Source organism: Bos mutus, chromosome 28 (assembly GCF_027580195.1).
Source record: "Bos mutus isolate GX-2022 chromosome 28, NWIPB_WYAK_1.1, whole genome shotgun sequence".
NCBI lineage: Eukaryota > Metazoa > Chordata > Mammalia > Artiodactyla > Bovidae > Bos > Bos mutus.
In genome coordinates, this window is record NC_091644.1 from 27387149 (window position 1) to 27406885 (window position 19737).

The 19737-nt window shown below is 37.8% G+C and overlaps 1 protein-coding gene across 5 annotated transcripts in view; it reads left to right on the forward strand.

Annotated features, from left to right (window-relative positions):
• RTKN2 (rhotekin 2) overlaps nucleotides 1-19737 on the forward strand; it is a 115853-nt gene that overhangs the window by 60120 nt on the left and 35996 nt on the right. For all 5 annotated transcript variants that reach the window (XM_070364504.1, XM_070364506.1, XM_070364503.1 and 2 more), the window contains 3 exons: nucleotides 1787-1881; nucleotides 15686-15792; nucleotides 16672-16803. In XM_070364504.1, the coding sequence (XP_070220605.1) occupies nucleotides 1787-1881; nucleotides 15686-15792; nucleotides 16672-16803 (334 nt within the window). The remainder of the gene's footprint in view (nucleotides 1-1786; nucleotides 1882-15685; nucleotides 15793-16671; nucleotides 16804-19737) is intronic.

Genomic DNA, 19737 nt, shown 5'->3' on the forward strand with positions numbered 1-19737 from the left:
CCCATCAACTACCACCCCATTCCAGGCCTACATCAGCTCTTGACTGGTGAGGTGCAGTAGCTTTCTGGTTGGCATCTCCATTTCTCTCTTGGCCTCTTTGGTCTTTTGTCTACATAGCCCCAGAGGGATCATTAAAAAATATAAGTCAGATCATAGCACATGCCTCTACTCAAAACCTACCACTTGCTTCCTGTCTCACTGAGAATAAAATCCAAGGGCCTCATCACGCCCTACAAGGCATGCCCTCCTGCAGTGTATGGTGTCTGCCTGTCCTCGGCTTGTAGACATTGTGTCTCCCTCTCTGTCACTGTAATCCTGCTGCACTGATGGCCTTGTTGTGTGTCAGATGCACCTAGCGTCACTCTCTTGCATCACTTATCCACTTCTTGTCAATAATCTCTTCCTGAAAATAACACATTTTGCACTAAAACACTAATAGGGAGTCTATTTACCATTGTTTAGCATGGGAAAAATTGTAGTTGCATAAAATCCATGTATCAATGACCAATTATTATGTTGAGATAGTGCTTAAATATTGTGCCCCATCACCAAGCAACTCATATGATTGTTAATAGGCAATTTTGTGTGTAGTAATATTTGCTCTTCTATTATAATTGTTGTTCTCAATTGCTTTTATTTTTCACCATTTTTAAAAAATACTTCCTCAACTTTTGTGGGGCACTTATTATGTAACAGTAGGGAAAAATAAGAGCTAATAATAAAACTCACTGTAGAAATTTGTCAGGACAAGTGAAAATAGCAGAGAATGCCCACACTAAAAATGAGGTTCTCATAGTGTGTCTTTGCTCTAGCAACCTTCCCAATACTCTGAATAGAAGTCTGAATTATACCAGTTGTATTCAGAATGTAACTTAAAAATGTACTTACGAGTTGTTTTGTTAATTTTTTTATTTGGTCAAGTTTTGGAGACAAGCATCCATTTTCTTATGTAAACACTGACAGAAAAACATTGGCTAGTAAGATGTATCTCTTGTCTATGATGGGTGTATATTGAAAACCACCATGTGCATGCTCAGTTGCTGAGTTGTGTCCAACTCTTTGAGACCCCTTAGACTGTGGCCTGCCAGGCTTCTCTGTCCAGATAAACCAAACCAATAAAATCAAGTGCTATAAACCTTAAACTTATACAGTAATGTATGGCAATTGTTTTTCAATAAAACTGAAAAATCCAAAACCAAGACGCCTTCACCCAGGGAACAACATTCTGTGGAGTGTGCCATTATTTATTAATGAAGTGTATGCATGTGTTGCATTATTGCTACATTTATACATATTTTTTGTAATGTTTATTTTATTACATATATAGTAAGAGACAAAGAAGATTTATGAAACATATCACCTGGCCCAATTAGTAAAAATTCTCATCAGACTTTACATGGTAATTCTATTTTATTTTTCGAAGAATGACCATACTGTTTTCCGTAGTGGTTAACATTTTACATTTCCACCAACAATGGAGAATGATTCCAGTTTGTCCACATCCTTGCCAATAACTTGTTACTTTCTGTTTTGTTGTGTTTTAATAATGGTCGTTCCAATGGATGTGAAGTGGTTTCGATTTGTGTTTTTCTAATGATTAATGTTCTTGAGTATCTCTTCATATTTTTATTGGCCATTTGTATATTTTATTTGAAGAAATGTCTATTCAAGACCTTTGCCATTTTTAAATCAGGTTGTTTATTTTGTTGTTGTTGAACATCTAAATATTTTATGTAGTAGAAAATACACTACAATTCTTGACACCTGTCTTTTTTCTCACTATTAGTGATGCAAAGTACAGTTTGCTAGCTCATACTACCCTGAGCTTGGAAAGCGCTGAGGATGGCTTCAAGACCCACAATCTCTCTGTTAATGGGAATGGTACGTATGGTGTTTATTTTACTTATTATAAATGTTATGTCAATATATGCGTGTGACAGTAATAATTGCTGATTTTAATGTGTTCCTCTGAAGTGACTATTGGCTTCTATGACATAGGCATGAGTGATTCTGTGGATTCTTTCAAATATGTGTGTCCCTTTTCCCCAAAAGTGAAAAGTTTATTTTTCTCTCTGTCTCCTATTTGCTAGAGATTTGTTTGTGAGGCTTGCTTGTTAAGAACAGAAAGGTTTTGCATTTTCTGAATCCTTTTCTTTGACTTGAAATGGATGACTTCACCACTCTTCTGTTAATAATTGTCAAAGACCTATCTTATTTTTGAATTTGTAATTGAGGAAACCAACCTGTCTATTGGTAGAAAGCAGAGGATATAAGGGAAAAGTGGGGCTAAATTAATCTTAAACATTTTTCTGTAGATGATAATTGGTAGTTAAAATTTGTTAAATAGAAATAGATAGCAGGGTGAAGAAGGGAGGTGAGTGATTAGGAAGATTTGTAAAACTTACCATAAGCACTCTCTACACTCCCAGATTACTTTTACCTATGATGAAACATATACAGTAGTGTTGGTAAAGTAGATTAGAAATACGATTTGGATTATTTATTTTTTCATTTTTCAAGGTAGAATATATAAATTATGTACTACCTTACTTATACTTTTGTTGTAAGGAGAGAGACTCTATACATTTTTTAAATTTCACACTAAAATATTACATTAAAAATAGAGAAAAGTTCATAAAATGTAAATGTGCAGTTTAACAAATAATTATGATATGAATGGGGCTTCCCTGGTGGCTCAGAAGTTAAAAATCCTTGTGTGTTATATAATACCTTATTACATCTGGGATCATTTTCCTGCCACTTGAAGTATAATCCTTAGTATTTATTTTAGTATATTATGTTAGTATCATACCTCTTGATTCTTTGTGTTTGTCTGAAGATGACTTTGCTTAGCTTCACTCTTAAAAGGCATTTTTTACATGGTGTAGAAGCTTGGCACTTTAATATTTTTATTTTTGAGCATTAAAGCTACAGTTCCACTACCTTCTGGTGTCTTGTGAAAAGTGAAAGTGAAAGTGGCTCAGGCGTGTCCAACTCTTTGTGACCCCATGGACTATATAGTCCATGGAATTCTCCAGGCCAGAATACTGGAGTGGGTAGCCTTTCCCATCTCCAGGGGATCTTCCCAACCCAGGAATTGAACCGGGGTCTCCTGCATTGCAGGTGGATTCTTTACCAACTGAGCTATCAGGGTCTTGAACTGGCTATTAAAAATCATTTGTCAGCATGTTGCTTCTGTGATGGTAACATTTCATTTTTTTCTTTGTATTTGGTTTTCTGAAGCTTCACCATGCTATAGGTGAAGAATTTAGTTTTATTTATGATGTTTTTGGAAATCTTGAACTTCTTTATGCTGATTGATGCCTTTCATTATTCTGGACAAAATCTTGTCTATTCAGACAGCCTCTGGTCCATTCTTTTGTCTTTCTTCCTCTAGCATTCTTATTAAACCTATGTTAATCTTTCTGACTGTGTTCTCTATTTTTATTATCATTTATGATCTATTCCTCATCTTTTTTTCCCTTTGCTACTTTTCCTAGAATTTTTAATGCACTCTTTTATTTCCTTTATTCTCTTTGCAGCTCTGTCTGATCTGCTGTTGAATCTGTATACCAAGTTCTTAATTTCATTTATTGTACTTCTTATTTCTAGAAGTTCTGTTTGATTTTTTTCTTAAATCTGCTATGCCACTTTGTATTCCCTGCATGCACTGTTAATATTATCTTTCAGGTTTTTATTAAAAGAGTGAGTATAGCTATTTTATAGTCTATGGCTAATAATTCAGACATATAAAGTCTTTCTTGGTCAGTTTCTATTTTTTTTTTTTTTGTAAATGGTTACCACTCAGTTTCTCCATGTATAGTTATTTTCATGTACTAGTCATTATAATTCACTGTTTACAAAGCAGAATAAATTAATGCTTAGTGTCTGCTTCAGGCAGGAACTTGGAGAGACTAGGCTCACTTTATCCAAAGACCATGTCTGAATTTCTCTGGATCCCTTCATCCCCACTTCCAGGCAGTGGGAATCCTGGGCAGTTAGACTGGCTTATTTATGGAAGGAAATGGCAACCCATTCCAGTTTTCTTGCCTGGAAAATCCCATGGACAGAGAAGCCTGGTAGGCTACAGTCCACAGGGGGTCGCAAAGAGTTGGACACAACTGAGTGACTTTACTTTCACTACCCGTTGGTGATTCCTTTGGGCTCTCAGCTTAATATGAGGAATCCTCCCATTAATCTGCCTTTGTTGTTAAAGTCCTAGGCTGATTTCTGATCTATTTCCCTCATCTTGCAGGATCTTTAAATCATAAATTGGATTTGCTGGGATTAGCAAATGCTCTCAAGACAAACAGATTCTGTGCTCATTTAACTTACTGGTTCTCATTTATCAGATTTGTACTGGTAGTTTCTTTTAGTTTTGTTACCTCTTTGTTGCTCTAAAGTTTTTTAAATAGATTTGGTTCAGCATTTTATAGTAGTTTTCAGTGGGAGGATTGGTCTGAACAATTCAATTGAGCTTTCTTTCGCCCACAACTTCAAGTTTGTAATAGTATTAGCATTATCAGTTGGCAAATTGGAAAACTTGGCAAATTAAGTTTTAATTCCATTTTGTGTCAGTTCTCTAGAATTATTGATGTTATCACCATATATTGAGTGCCTGTTATGTTCCAGACATATTCAGCCTTGAGAAAGAAAATTCTGTAATATGTGACCTCATGAATGATCTTTGACATTATGCTAACTGAAATAACCAGTCACAGAAGGACAAATACTACCTGCTTCCACTTATATGAAGTGTCTTTAGCAACCCCATGGACTGCAGCCTACCAGGCTCCTCCAGACAAGAATACTGGAGTGGGGTGCCATTGCCTTCTCCCTGAAATAGACAGACTGTTAGAAGCAGAGCGTAGTTTACTATGGGAGTTACTATGGCAGTGACTAGGGGTTTGGAAGAAGAGAAAGGGGGTGCTAATAAACTGGTATAAACCTTCCGTTATACAAGGTGAGTAAGTTCTAGAGATCTGCTGTACAACATGTGACATAGGCTAACAATACTGTATTGTTCTCCCCAAAATCTGTTGAGTGGGGTATGCTATTACATGTCCTTATGCTAAAGCAGTTTTTATTTTTAGTCTCTGTGAGATATAGTTATTAGGGAGCATTACAATGAAGTGATTAATAATGGAGACTGTGGAGCCATCAGCCTTGGATTCGTATTCTAGTTCTACCACTGGCTAACTCTCTGACCTTCCGAAGTTCCTTATTTTGTTATCATTTACATTTTACAGATGAATAAAACATAGCTTAGAGAATGTAATGTGCCAGATTGTGTAGCTAGCTAGTGTTCAAGCCAGACTTTAAATAATCGAGGAGAGGCGGTGCTTGTTCTGCCATGTGTTCTGGTTCAGATCATATCAGTCGCTCAGTCGTGTCCGACTCTTTGCGACCCCATGAATCGCAGCACGCCAGGCCTCCCTGTCCATCACCAACTCCTGGAGTTCACTCAGACTCACGTCCATCGAGTCAGTGATGCCATCCAGCCATCTCATCCTCTGTCGTCACCTTCTTCTCTTGCCCCCAATCCCTCCCAGCATCCAGTGAGTCAACTCTTCACATGAGGTGGCCAAAGTACTGGAGTTTCAGCTTTAGCATCATTCCTTCCAAAGAAATCCCAGGGCTGATCTCCTTCAGAATGGACTGGTTGGGTTGGATCTCCTTGCAGTCCAAGGGACTCTCAAGAGTCTTCTCCAACACCACAGTTCAAAAGCATCAATTCTTCAGCGCTCAGCCTTCTTCACAGTCCAACTCTCACATCCATACACGAACACAGGAAAAACCATAGCCTTGACTAGATGAACCTTTGTTGGCAAAGTAATGTCTCTGCTTTTGAACATGCTATCTAGGTTGGTCATAACTTTCTTTCCAAGGAGTAAGCGTCTTTTAATTTCATGGCTGCAGTCACCATCTGCAGTGATTTTGGAGCCCAGAAAAATAAAGTCTGACACTGTTTCCACTGTTTCCCCATCTATTTCCCATGAAGTGGTGGGACCGGATGCCATGATCTTTGTTTTCTGAATGTTGAGCCTTAAGCTAACTTTTTCACTCTCCACTTTCACTTTCATCAAGAGGCTTTTGAGTTCCTCTTCACTTTCTGCCATAAGGGTGGTGTCATCTGCATATCTGAGGTTATTGATATTTCTCCCTGCAATCTTGATTCCAGTTTGTGTTTCTTCCAGTCCAGCATTTCTCATGATGTACTCTGCATATAAGTTAAATAAACAAGGTGACAATATACAGCCTTGATGAACTCCTTTTCCTATTTGGAACCAGTCTGTTGTTCCATGTCCAGTTCTAACTGTTGCTTCCTGACCTGCATACAAATTTCTCAAGAGGCAGATCAGGTGGTCTGGTATTCCCATCTCTTTCAGAATTTTCCACAGTTGATTGTGATCCACACAGTCAAAGGCTTTGGCATAGTCAATAAAGCAGAAATAGATGTTTTTCTGGAACTCTCTTGCTTTTTCCATGATCCAGCGGATGTTGGCAATTTGATCTCTTGTTCCTCTGCCTTTTCTAAAACCAGCTTGAACATCAGGAAGTTCACGGTTCACATATTGCTGAAGCCTGGCTTGGAGAATTTTGAGCATTACTTTACTAGCGTGTGAGATGAGTGCAATTGTGCGGTAGTTTGAGCATTTTTTGGCATTGCGTTTCTTTGGGATTGGAATGAAAACTGACCTTTTCCAGTCCTGTGGCCACTGCTGAGTTTTCCAAATTTGCTGGCATATTGAGTGCAGCACTTCCACAGCATCATCTTTCAGGATTTGGAATAACTCAACTGGAATTCCATCACCGCCACTAGCTTTGTTCGTAATGATGCTTTCTAAGGCCCACCTGACTTCACATTCCAGGATGTCTGGCTCTAGGTCAGTGATCACACCATTGTGATTATCTGGGTCGTGAAGATCTTTTTTGTACAGTTTTTCTGTGTATTCTTGCCACCTCTTCTTAATATCTTCTGCTTCTGTTAGGTCCATACCATTTCTGTCCTTTATCGTGTTCTGGTTAGGCATATATTATTACTGATAAAGCACCTGAAAATTCAAAATACTATCGATTTGTTAATAATGGAATTGATGATGAAAGATCCTATTCTTTCAACTAAATCATCAGAAAGACCGTTGAAATGAATAAAATTCACAAGAAAGCATCTATTTCATCAGTGTCCCTTGTAGTTAGTGTTCTTTAAGATATTACTAGATTTTCCTTTAATAAAATGCTCATGAGCAAATAAGCATGAGGACTATGTGGTATATTTCTTTCTAAGAGAAACACAATAGAGATTAGCATATTGAGCATTCACGCTAAGTCGCCTCAGTCATGTCTGACTCTGTGACCCTGTGGACTGTTGGCCACCAGGCTTTTCTGTCCATGGGTTCTCCAGGCAAGAATACTGGAGTAGGTGGCCATGCTGTGCTCCAGGGGATCTTCCTGACCCAGGGATTGAACCCACATCTCTTCTGTCTCCTGCGTTGGCACTAGTACCACCTGGGAAGCCCGAGGAGAATATTAAAGACTATGAAAAGGCCTGTGCTTACAGCAGTAACACCCCAAAATGGTTGACAGCCAAACTTGTAGCTTCCACTGGAGAAAATTTAAGAACACTAGCCTATATGCCAAACTCTTTTGATGTGATAGGTATATTCCTAGAAATGTATGGAAATGAAAATCTTGTAAATCAATTATATTTTGGGGAAAAAAGTACGTAATTAAAAATACAATTTTATGCAGGAAAAAGTCACCCTTTGATTTATTTGTTAATAAATCTATGTTTAATAAGGTTTTCCTAAATAAAGTTCTGTCAGATCAGATCAGATCAGTCACTCAGTCATGTCCGACTCTTTGCGACCCCATGAATCGCAGCACGCCAGGCCTCCCGGGAAGGCAATGCCAAAGAATGCTCAAACTGCTGCACAATTGCACTCATCTCACACGCTAGTAAAGTAATGCTCAAAATTCTCCAAGCCAGGCTTCAGCAATATGTGAACCGTGAACTTCCTGATGTTCAAGCTGGTTTTAGAAAAGGCAGAGGAACGAGAGATCAAATTGCCAACATCCGCTGGATCATGGAAAAAGCAAGAGAGTTCCAGAAAAACATCTATTTCTGCTTTATTGACTATGCCAAAGCCTTTGACTGTGTGGATCACAATCAACTGTGGAAAATTCTGAAAGAGATGGGAATACCAGACCACCTGATCTGCCTCTTGAGAAATTTGTATGCAGGTCAGGAAGCAACAGTTAGAACTGGACATGGAACAACAGACTGGTTCCAAATAGGAAAAGGAGTTCATCAAGGCTGTATATTGTCACCTTGTTTATTTAACTTATATGCAGAGTACATCATGAGAAACGCTGGACTGGAAGAAACACAAACTGGAATCAAGATTGCCGGGAGAAATATCAATAACCTCAGATATGCAGATGACACCACCCTTATGGCAGAGAGTGAAGGGGAACTAAAAAGCCTCTTGATGAAAGTGAAAGTGGAGAGTGAAAAAGTTAGCTTAAGGCTCAACATTCAGAAAATGAAGATCATGGCATCCGGTCCCACCACTTCATGGGAAATAGATGGGGAAACAGTGGAAACAGTGTCAGACTTTATTTTTCTGGGCTCCAAAATCACTGCAGATGGTGACTGCAGCCATGAAATTAAAAGACGCTTACTCCTTGGAAGGAAAGTTATGACCAACCTAGATAGCATGTTCAAAAGCAGAGACATTACTTTGCCAACAGAGGTTCGTCTAGTCAAGGCTATGGTTTTTCCTGTGTTCGTGTATGGATGTGAGAGTTGGACTGTGAAGAAGGCTGAGCGCTGAAGAATTGATGCTTTTGAACTGTGGTGTTGGAGAAGACTCTTGAGAGTCCCTTGGACTGCAAGGAGATCCAACCAGTCCATTCTGAAGGAGATCAGCCCTGGGATTTCTTTGGAAGGAATGATGCTAAAGCTGAAACTCCAGTACTTTGGCCACCTCATGTGAAGAGTTGACTCATTGGAAAAGACTCTGATGCTGGGAGGGATTGGGGGCAGGAGGAGAAGGGGACGACAGAGGATGTGATGGCTGGATGGCATCACTGACTGATGGACGTGAGTCCAGGGGCGGTGGCCAGGAGGACCAACCCCACGTCCAAGGAGCCGTGGCTGCACGGGCGCAGGAGGGCCTAGAGCAGCTATCCCACATTGAAGGTCAGGAAGGGCGGCGGTGAGGAGATATCCATTGTCCAAGGTAAGGAGCAGTGGCTGCCCTTTGCCAGAGCAGCCGTGAAGAGATACCCCACGCCCAAGGTAAGAGAAACCCAAGTAAGACGTTCGGTTTTGCAAGAGGGCATCAGAGGGCAAACACACTGAAACCATACTCACAGAAAACTAGTCAATCTAATCACACTAGGACCACAGCCTTGTCTAATTCACTGAAACTAAGCCATGCCTGTGGGGCAACCCAAGATGGGCGGATCATGGTGGAGAGATTTGACAGAATGTGGTCCACTGGAGAAGGGAATGGCAAACCACTTCAGTATTCTTGCCTTTAGAACCCCATGAACAGTATGAGAAGGCAAAATGATAGGATACTGAAAGAGAAACTCCCCAGGTCAGTAGGTGCCCAATATGCTACTGGAGATCAGTGGAGAAATAATTCCAGAAAGAACGAAGGGATGGAGCCAAAGCAAAAACAATACCCAGTTGTGGATGTGACTGGTGATAGAAGCAAGGTCCAATGCTGTAAAGAGCAATATTGCATAGGAACCTGGAATGTCAGGTCCATGAATCAAGGCAAATTGGAAGTGGTCAAACAAGAGATGGCAAGAGTGAATGTTGACATTCTAGGAATCAGCCAACTCAAATGGACTGGAATGGGTGAATTTAAGTCAGATGACCATTATATCTACTACTGCGGGCAGGAATCCCTCAGAAGAAATGGAGTAGCCATCATGGTCAACAAAAGAGTCCGAAATGCAGTACTTGGATGCAATCTCAAAAACGACAGAATGATCTCTGTTTGTTTCCAAGGCAAACCATTCAATATCACAGTAATCCAAGTCTATGCCCCAGCCAGTAATGCTGAAGAAGCTAAAGTTGAACGGTTCTATGAAGACCTACAAGACCTTTTAGAACTAACACCCCCAAAAAAAGTTATGTCAGTGTCTCCCAAATACTATAAAGAGGATATACAAGATTTTTGAAATTTATAACGCAATTTTATTGCTCTTTTTTCTTTTTCAAAGCTGTCTTTATTTTTTTTAATTATTATTATTATTATTTTACTTTACAATATTGTATTGGTTTTGCCATAAATCAACATGCATCTGCCACGGGTGTACACGTGTTCCCCATCCTGAACCCCCCTCCCACCTCCCTCCCTATACTATCCCTCTGGGACATTCCAGTGCACCAGCCCCAAGCTTCCTGTATCTTGCATCGAACCTGGACTGGCGATTTGTTTCTTATATTATACATATTTTAATGCCATTCTCCCAAATCATCCCCCGCTCCCTCTCCCACAGAGTCCAAAAGACTGATCTATACATCAGTGTCTCTTTTGCTGTCTCGTATACAGGGTTATTGTTACCATCTTTCTAAATTCCATATATATGCGTTAGTGTACTGTATTGGTGTTTTTCTTTCTGGCTTACTTCACTCTGTATAATAGGCTCCAGTTTCATCCACCTCATTAGAACTGATTCAAATGTATTCTTTTTAATGGCTGAGTAATGCTCCATTGTATATATGTACCACAGCTTTCTTATCCATTCATCTGCTAATGGGCATCTAGGTTGCTTCCATGTCCTGGCTATTATAAACAGTGCTGTGATGAACATTGGGGTACACGTGTCTCTTTCCCTTCTGGTTTCCTCAGTGTGAATGCCCAGCAGTGGGATTGCTGGGTCGTATGGCAGTTCTATTTCCAGTTTTTTAAGGAATCTCCACACTGTTCTCCATAGTGGCTGTACTAGTTTGCGTTCCCACCAACAGTGTAAGAGGGTTCCCTTTTCTCCACACCCTCTCCAGCATTTATTGCTTGTAGACTTTTGGATCGCAGCCATTCTGACTGGCGTGAAATGGTATTTCATAGTGGTTTTGATTTGCATTTCTCTGATAATGAGTGATGTTGAGCATCTTTTCATGTGTTTGTTAGCCATCTATATGTCTTCTTTGGAGAAATGTCTATTTAGTTCTTTGGCCCATTTTTTGATTGAGTCGTTTATTTTTCTGGAATTGAGCTGCAGGAGTTGCTTGTATATTTTTGAGATTAGTTGTTTGTCAGTTGCTTCATTTGCTATTATTTTCTCCCAAGAAGGAAAAAGCCAAAATGGTATCATAAGGCTTGTATTTGTCATCAAGAAATTTTTATACTTTTTATAAAACAATGAAGTCACATTGTAAAGATTGACTGACATGGAACTGAGATGTTATCTGGATTCTTTCTCTTGCCTTTGTTTTGTTGTCGCTGTCATTTTAAAACTCCATTTTGTTCCCCTTCTGAAACTACAGATGAATTAGATAAAATCCTCGAGTAATGAAAAGTCAAACTGTTCTTTCACTTCCTGTTTCATTTCATCTTGCCCTAATATCACCCTTGGTTAGAAAAGAAGAATAAAGTATTTTGATTAAATGTGTTGCACAAGACTGGAAAGACAGCATTGAAAAATGGAAAGGATATGGCTTCGGGACTGAGAGTGCCCTGGATATGAAATTATAAGAAGCATCTGTTACATGCCAGATACAGTGATAAATGTCATATATATGCATTTTCTTATTTGATTTCACAACAACCCTAGTACTTTATAGGTAGTATTTTTAAGAATGAGAGTTGATACTTGGGCAAGTTAAGTGACCAGCATAGATGCCATCCTTCTTGTTAAAAGTTGAAGAAGCTGTAGCTCTGTGCTTTATTCTCCAGTGGTCATGAGCTGTAGAGAAATCTACATGGGAAGTAGTAGCTGATTGCAGCCTACGTGGCATGTGATCTGTAGAGCAAAGAATTTTACATTGAGTATCTTTTTTCAAGGACTACAACTAGGAAGGAATTATTTTTCTTGGTGTGCCATGAAATCTGAAGTTATTTTGCTAGAGAAACTGTTACATGTGGTGTTTAGGTTCCAGGTACATTGTTGATTGAACAAACTTTATGAACTGGTCTGAAAAACTAATCACTTATGATTCTATTTCTTTAGGAGTTACATCCTAACTTAAAGACAAGTCATCCATAAATCTCGTATGTAAAGAAATTCACTTTAAAACTTTAAATTCATAAATCACAAATTTGATTTCAGATATATTTCTTAGATCCATGCTTTTATATAATGTTTCTTTCATTTCCTGCCTATTTTAAGAAAGGAGATTCTCATTTATTTATATCTGCATTTTAAAATCATTGGCTGTGTTGTATTTATACACTTAATTCTCTCAGATGAAGCCCTTCATTTCTAAAAGATAGCAGCTTTAACAAGGTAATAATAAAAAAGAATAGGCCCAGAAATTTTGTTGTGTGCTATTCTTTAGTAGAAGCTTGAGCAGGTAAATTGATAACTATTATTTTATTTTGTGCTGTTCATTTGGGCTTCTCAGGTGGTGCTAGTGGTAAAGAACCTGCCTGCTGATGCAGGTTAGAGGTAAGAGACTGGGGTTCAATCCCTGGGTCAGGAAGATCCCCCTGGAGGAGGGCATGGCAACCCACTCTGGTATTCTTGCCTGGAGAATCCCATGGACAGAGGAGCCTGGCGGGCTACAGTCCATAGGGTTGCACAGAAATTGGTCACTACTGAAGCAACTTAGCATCCACACATATGCTCTTCATTTAGGCTGGTCTTTTTCTTTTAACTGATGTACCAAACCTTGGCTACATCTATTAAATATATATTAAATAATTGTATTTTTACCAAAAGTATTTTATTTTCTGAACTTACTTTTTGGTTAATAATAGTAACAGCCAATGGTTAGTCATTTAATAGGCATTTACCAACAGGGGTGCAGTGAAAACTTTATAAATCTTTTTTTGTGTGGTCCAGTGTGAAAAAGGACTGGCCATATGTTGCATTTTTATTTATACCCTGATACACACAATAGATTATACAGTGCTTTCCTTCCATACAGTTATAAAGGCTGTATACCCACCTGCACATTAGAGGAATATCTTAATGTTTTTTGAAAGAACGGAATATTAAACAATTGCAAACTTATAGAAAAGTTAAAAGTTGAATATCAAGGTCTTTTTGTTTTTCTCAAGAAGTATATGAGAGCAAGGTGCTTATCTGATGCTTCATTACTCTCAACTATGTTAGTATCTATTTCCTGCTAAAAGACATCCAGCTACATCATTACAGCTATCTAAGTCAGAAAATGAATATTAATGTATTACTGTTATTCCTATTAAACAGACACCATTCAAATATTTTTCCAGTAACGTCCCTATGACCAAAGGATCCAGTGTAGATTCACTTACTGCATTTAATCATCATGCTTCTTTAGTTTCTTTCAATCTAGATCAGTTCTGCAGTCTTCCCTTGGCTTTCATAACTATGACATTTTAAAATATCATGGTTATTTTGTAGAAGTTCTCTGTGTTTAGGTTTGTTGAATGTTTTCTGGTGCTAAGACTCAGGATATGCGTCTTTGGCAGAAATGTCACAGAAGTGCTGCATTCTCATTGCATTCTATCAGGTGGCATATTTTGATTCATCCCATTACTGATGATATGCACCTCAGTCGCTTGATTTAGGGTGTCTGTCAAGCTTCTCTACTGTACAGTTACTCCTTTTGCTTCCCCCTTTTGTAATTAATATATAATTTGTGTGTGGAATGAGGATACTTTGAAACTAAGTATAATATTTATTAGACTTCCAACTTATTCATTGATTTATTTATATAATAACATGGATTCGTGTTTTATAGTTTTACTCAGTGCATTATAATCTGTTAATATCTTGTTTATTTTGAGATTAAAACTGTCTCCGTTTGGGCCAGTGGGATTACATTCAAGATGGGTCTCTGTCTTTTTCCATGTCCTCCTCATTCATTGAGTACTTCCTTGCTTCAGGCATGACAAAATATTTCAGACTCTTCATGTACTTTACCTGCCCCAGTCCTGGAATCAGCCGTTTCTCCAAAGAAGACTGGTTCTTTTGAATAGAAATACTATTTAGAAGACATGGAGCTTTAGGTAAATTCACTGCTATTAGACTGTCACCATTAGCTGTCACTTTTCCTAGGCCCTCTTAGTGGACGTACATGTATATATTTTTTGTCATGGATTTCTTAATCTCTATATGTTGAAAACCATGAGTTCATACCAGTACATCTAGTTCTAAACCAATACCATAGAGTTCATTCTGCATATTTGTATTTCCTTTCTGTGATAGTGAGAAACCTGTCTTCTATTATCTTTATATTATCTACTGTCTTTTATTCTTTGATTAGTCTCCTTAAAAGCAACCTTTTTCCCATCCTCCTCACATAATTGCCTTCCTCACCCGACTCGGGTTTTAACCCCACGTGCCTGGCTGCCCTCATTACCCCATGTGGACACCCTCGTCAGCCTCCCTGTGCTCTGACACCCCATACCCAGCTGCCCCTGTGCTTGGATTTCCTTCTTCCTGGACTCTGACGCACTCCTCTGGTTTACCAGATGTGTGAACGGCTTCCTCACTCCTCAAGCTGACACCCATGTCTGGACCACCCCCGAAATGTGCACACTTCTCTTACTCTCCTTGGATTCTGACACCTCACTTGGGCAGCCACTGCGCATAGATACCCTCCTTGCTCTACCTGGACCCCAACTCTCCATGCCAGGCCAACCACTGAAAAGAGATTCCCCTTGGGTTCTAGATTCCCCGTGTGATCCATCGTCCTCAGCCCATTCAGGCTCTGCCGCCTCATGCCAGGAAGCTTTCTCACTCACCCTTCTTATCCTGCCTGGCTCCAGCACCTAGCTCTGCCCACTACTGTTCCCCTCCCCCCAACTCTTGGCACAGATCCCCATCTTGGTGGGCTTCACATAATGGCTTACAACTGTAAGGAAAGGGAGAAGGGGAAGGGCCTAAAGGTTTATTATTAAATTAAGTTGTGCTATGAAGTGTTTTATTCAGAGGATCAATTTGCTAATTACTATAATGAAAACCAGAGTAAAAAGTAGAATGTGACATACAAAAATCATTTTATTAGGATTTTTTTTAAATTACCTGAGTTTACTTATATGCCCTGAACTACCTCCATTGATTAATTGTTTTAAGATAAAGAAAGAGATTCCAGGTGACAGCATGCTATAAACCAGGGATCCCCAAACTCCAGAATCTAATGCCTGATGATCTGAGATGGAGTTGATGTAATAATAATAATAATAATATAAGTAAAATGCACAATATAAGTAATGTGTTTGAATCATCCTAAAACCATTCCACCCTCGCAGTGTGTAGCAAAATTGTCTTCCACAAAACCGGTCCCTGGTGCCCAAAATGTTGGGGACCACTACTACAAACTATTAGTTTAATATCATCCTGTCCTGACTGCTTTCTTTCATTTGATGTTGTCATTGAATATGGTAATATGAGTAGGAGGGACCTTTACATATGTTCTTATATAAAGCAAAAAAAATTGTAAAAATAATTGAAATGTATAATGACCTTAAATAAACACATATTTATACCTTGACTTTTTTTCTCATTTAAATAGAAGAATCTTCATTTTGGCTTCCCTTATATGGTAACATGTGCTGCCGACTAGTCGCCCAACCAACCTGTATGGCTGAGGATGTATTTGTGGGATTTCTTAATGAGCAGGTTAGAAGACTTTAAATATCCTACAACAATTATAGCTCTAATTTAGATCTCAGTGGCAATTGTTTGGCATTTTGATATTGAGAAGTATTTTCTTTTTTGGTATATAAAACTGTCTCTTGAATGGCAGCTTCCTCATTGTTAGAATAGGAGTTATGGCTGGGAGTGATAAGGCGGGAAGGGGAAGGGTCTTAATGCAATTCTGATGGCTAGGGAGCTGCCTCTCCAGGTTCCTCTGCTTCATTAATAGCAGCAACAGGATAATCGGTAACAGAGGACTACTTGGGGAAACTGATGAGGACAGCTTTCAGCACAGTTTTGGCCTCTAGGCTTCCAAAGCTGCCTCTGTGCAACCTACTCCTTATTTATTTATAACTATAGTTATTTATATGCAGTAAATAATTAATTATGGGCGTCAATCAATAGCTTTTAAAAAAAGATTCCATTAAGAGGAAAGAAAATTTGCATTTATACAGGGAAGTCCGTGTTCTGAGAACAGTAAGGGAAAGTTATATTTTGAACATTGAGTTATTTTTATAATTTTCCTGAGTCATTCGGTGATTTTCTGTGGAATTCTAAGCACTAATTTTTAATAGGCTAGCTTCTCTTAAATTGCGTTGATTTATGATTTTATGTGTATGAGTTATGTGATAATCATTACTTCCTTTATGCATAATGTTTTTGAGAATTCAAAACATTTCTTCTCTGATACTAACTTTTTGACTTTGGGCTACTAACTTATTGTATATTAAATTAATTGGGTAGCTATCATATTAAAACATCTTTAAAAACTAACTGATAATTCAAGTATTTTGTTGAGTTTAGGGTTAAGATGATAAATAATGATTTAAAGTTGAGAATTTCTTGATTTTTCTTTTTCAGCAAATGGTAGGAGGTCTAATTCGTTGGAGAAGGTTGTACTGTGTTTTAAGAGGGGGTAAACTCTATTGTTTTTACACTCCAGAAGAAATTGAAGCTAAAGTGGAACCAGCTTTGATAGTGTCTATTAACAAGGTAAATAAAATGCTATTTTGAAGATAAAGGTATAATATTTTATAAAATTATTTTCTATTACAGTTCACACTGTTGTCATCTTATTTATAAAAATGGGAAGAACTGCTAAAAATAGTTCATAAAGATAATTTAATCTTATTTTTCTATTTATAAAACTTATCTGGTAAAGGAAGTACTGTATATTTTCTAAGAAAGTGTAGTAATTGGAGATCTATACCAGCAAATAGATCTTAAAGCAGAGAAGGTGACCTGACATTAACAGGTGGTTTAAATTTTTTATGAATGTATAATTAAGATATCATATAAACATCATGTTACAGTAATATGCTCTTTCTAGTTAATGCTTAAATGAACCCATAAAAAGAAATTCCTGAGTATACGTTGTGATTTCTTATGGGATTGATGGACAGTTGTTTAGCCTTCTGCCAGAAGAATACACATACATATAAATATACTGGTTTGATAAAAAGGAGATTATAAAATTTTAGTTTGAAAGTTTTTACCCAGAAATCTGCAGGAAAATTTTTCAGTCTAAGGCAGACTTATTTTATCTCACCATCTTAAGTTTGTCTATCCTCCAAGTCTAGGGTTTATTAGAGAGTTTTTCCTTCTCCTTTATAGCATTCCAACTCTAGAATTAAATTAGCATTTCTAGATTAGAAGATCATGTTTTCTGCCCATGAACTTCAATTGTTTCTAGTTGTTTAACTTTGCTTGCCTTCAGTGTGTGGTAAAACATGAGCCATCACATCTGTTAACTGTAATATACATGTTCTACTTGCCTGTAAGTTATCTTTTGAGAAAAAATGTTAGTATATGTCCTGAAAAAACATGTAGATACTGGTCTGCTAGTGTATAAAGATTTAGTTAATTTCTGTGATCTTTCCAGTAATGACATTTGATCTGTTTCTGCCCTGCTTTTAGAGATGATGCCACTTTTTCTTAAAGGAAATCCTATAGTGAGACCTTTTATTATGTAATTAAGTCCACTTAATTTATCTGTTGTATTAGAAAGATTAATGTTGCTCTTAAATAATACACCTCAAATATTATAACAGTGAATTTATTTTCATTTAAAAATTAGGTTACAGTGTCTTTTTATTATTGGAAAATTGATGTAATTTTTCCTTTGTTTGTCAACTTTTTGTTGAACATAGTGTTCACTTCCCCGCCAGAGTTTTTTTAAAATTTCAGATGTATAGAAAAGTTGAAAGAATAGAAAAATAAAACCTGGTACCCATCTCCTAGATTATTCAGCTGTTCTTAACATTTTACCACATTTGCTTTCTCTCTAGATACTTAAAAAATTTTTTTCTGAACCATTTGAAAGTAAGCAGCAAGCAGCATGAAATCTCTTTCCTAGTATGTATTAGCATGTTTCTCCTGAAAACAAGGACATTTCCTTCATATCTGTAATATTATTATCATAGTCAATAAATTTATTGTTGATGAAATAATGCTATCTAATATACCGAGCAAATTGCCTCAGTTGTCTCCAAAATGTTCCAATTTTTATTTTTTGTTTTATCCAAGACTCCATCAAGGATTACAGATTGCATCTGGTCACCGTGTCATTTGTTTCCTTTTTATCTAAATTGTACCCTTCACTTGCCATTCTTAAAAAAATTTATCATGACATTGACATTTTTGAAAAGTCCAGGCAAGTTCCCAAATTGTTTTTGACTAATTGTTTTGCTTTATTCATGTTAAATACTTTTGGCTAGAGCTCTTCTGATACATAGATGATTTTGTGTAACCTTATTTTCACTAGGTAGTTAAGTAATAAAAAAGAAATCCTACCAATTTTTTTCTTGTATGTTGTACAATGGAATATGGATAGCTATAAACTAAATTAAAATGTAATCCAAACAAGTGATATTTTAAAAGTTAGATTTGAAAACAGCCTTCAAGGTATTCATTTTTCTTATCGCAGCCCTTTAAGGGAGGCAGAGCAGGTAGGTCAACCCTGTTTTACAGGTATCTTATTTCTGTTTTACAAGTGAAAACCCGTACTGAGAGATCAGATAGAACTTGCCTAGCTAGTAAATAAAATTGTATGGGTCGCTTTTTTCCTAATGGGTAGAAAGCATAGATTAAAAATTCATGGATTTTTTTTTCTTCATAGTCATACTGCTAATGAAGCAAAATTAAACTTTCCTATCTCCAAATCCACTTTGAATCAGTTTTGAAAGTATAAAGTAGCTTTGAAATGAGGTTCTCAGTCCAAAGCCAAGTTACCTGTTGGCAGTAACTTATGAATCTATTGAAACTTTACGATTTAAATTTAAGAGGACAATTATAATAGAACTTCTTGGTTACTGTAGTCAGTGCATATGTATTTTCTTGTTTGATGATGAGTCTATTTCCAAAAAGTGGTTAACAGTATTTACATGGCCTGACTAAATTGACCTTTTTCAACTGACTCATTTTTCCTGTGGTAATAAAGGCTGATGACCTGGCAACTGATGGGATTCTGTAGTCAATCAGCTCCATTATTATGATCACTGAAATCAGCATATTTAGAAATCCCGTGGTGGCTCCACAATTAAGCATTGCAGATTCACAGGAATATTATTTAACTAATAATTTGTATAGACGCAGCCTTAGGCTTGGTACAACATGAGCTGTATTTGACCCTGAGGACTGATGACACAATTACTGCTTCCAGTGAATATGCTGCTGCTGCTGCTGCTGCTAAGTCGTTTCAGTCGTGTCCAACTATGCGACCCCAGAGACAGCAGCCCACCAGGCTCCCCCGTCCCTGGGATTCTCCAGGCAAGAACCCTGGAGTGGGTTGCCATTTCCTTCTCCAATGCATGAAAGTGAAAAGTGAAAGTGAAGTCGCTCAGTCGTGTCCGACTCTTCACGACCCCATGGACTGCAGCCTACCAGGCTCCTCCACCCATGGGATTTTCTAGGCGAGAGCTCTGGAGT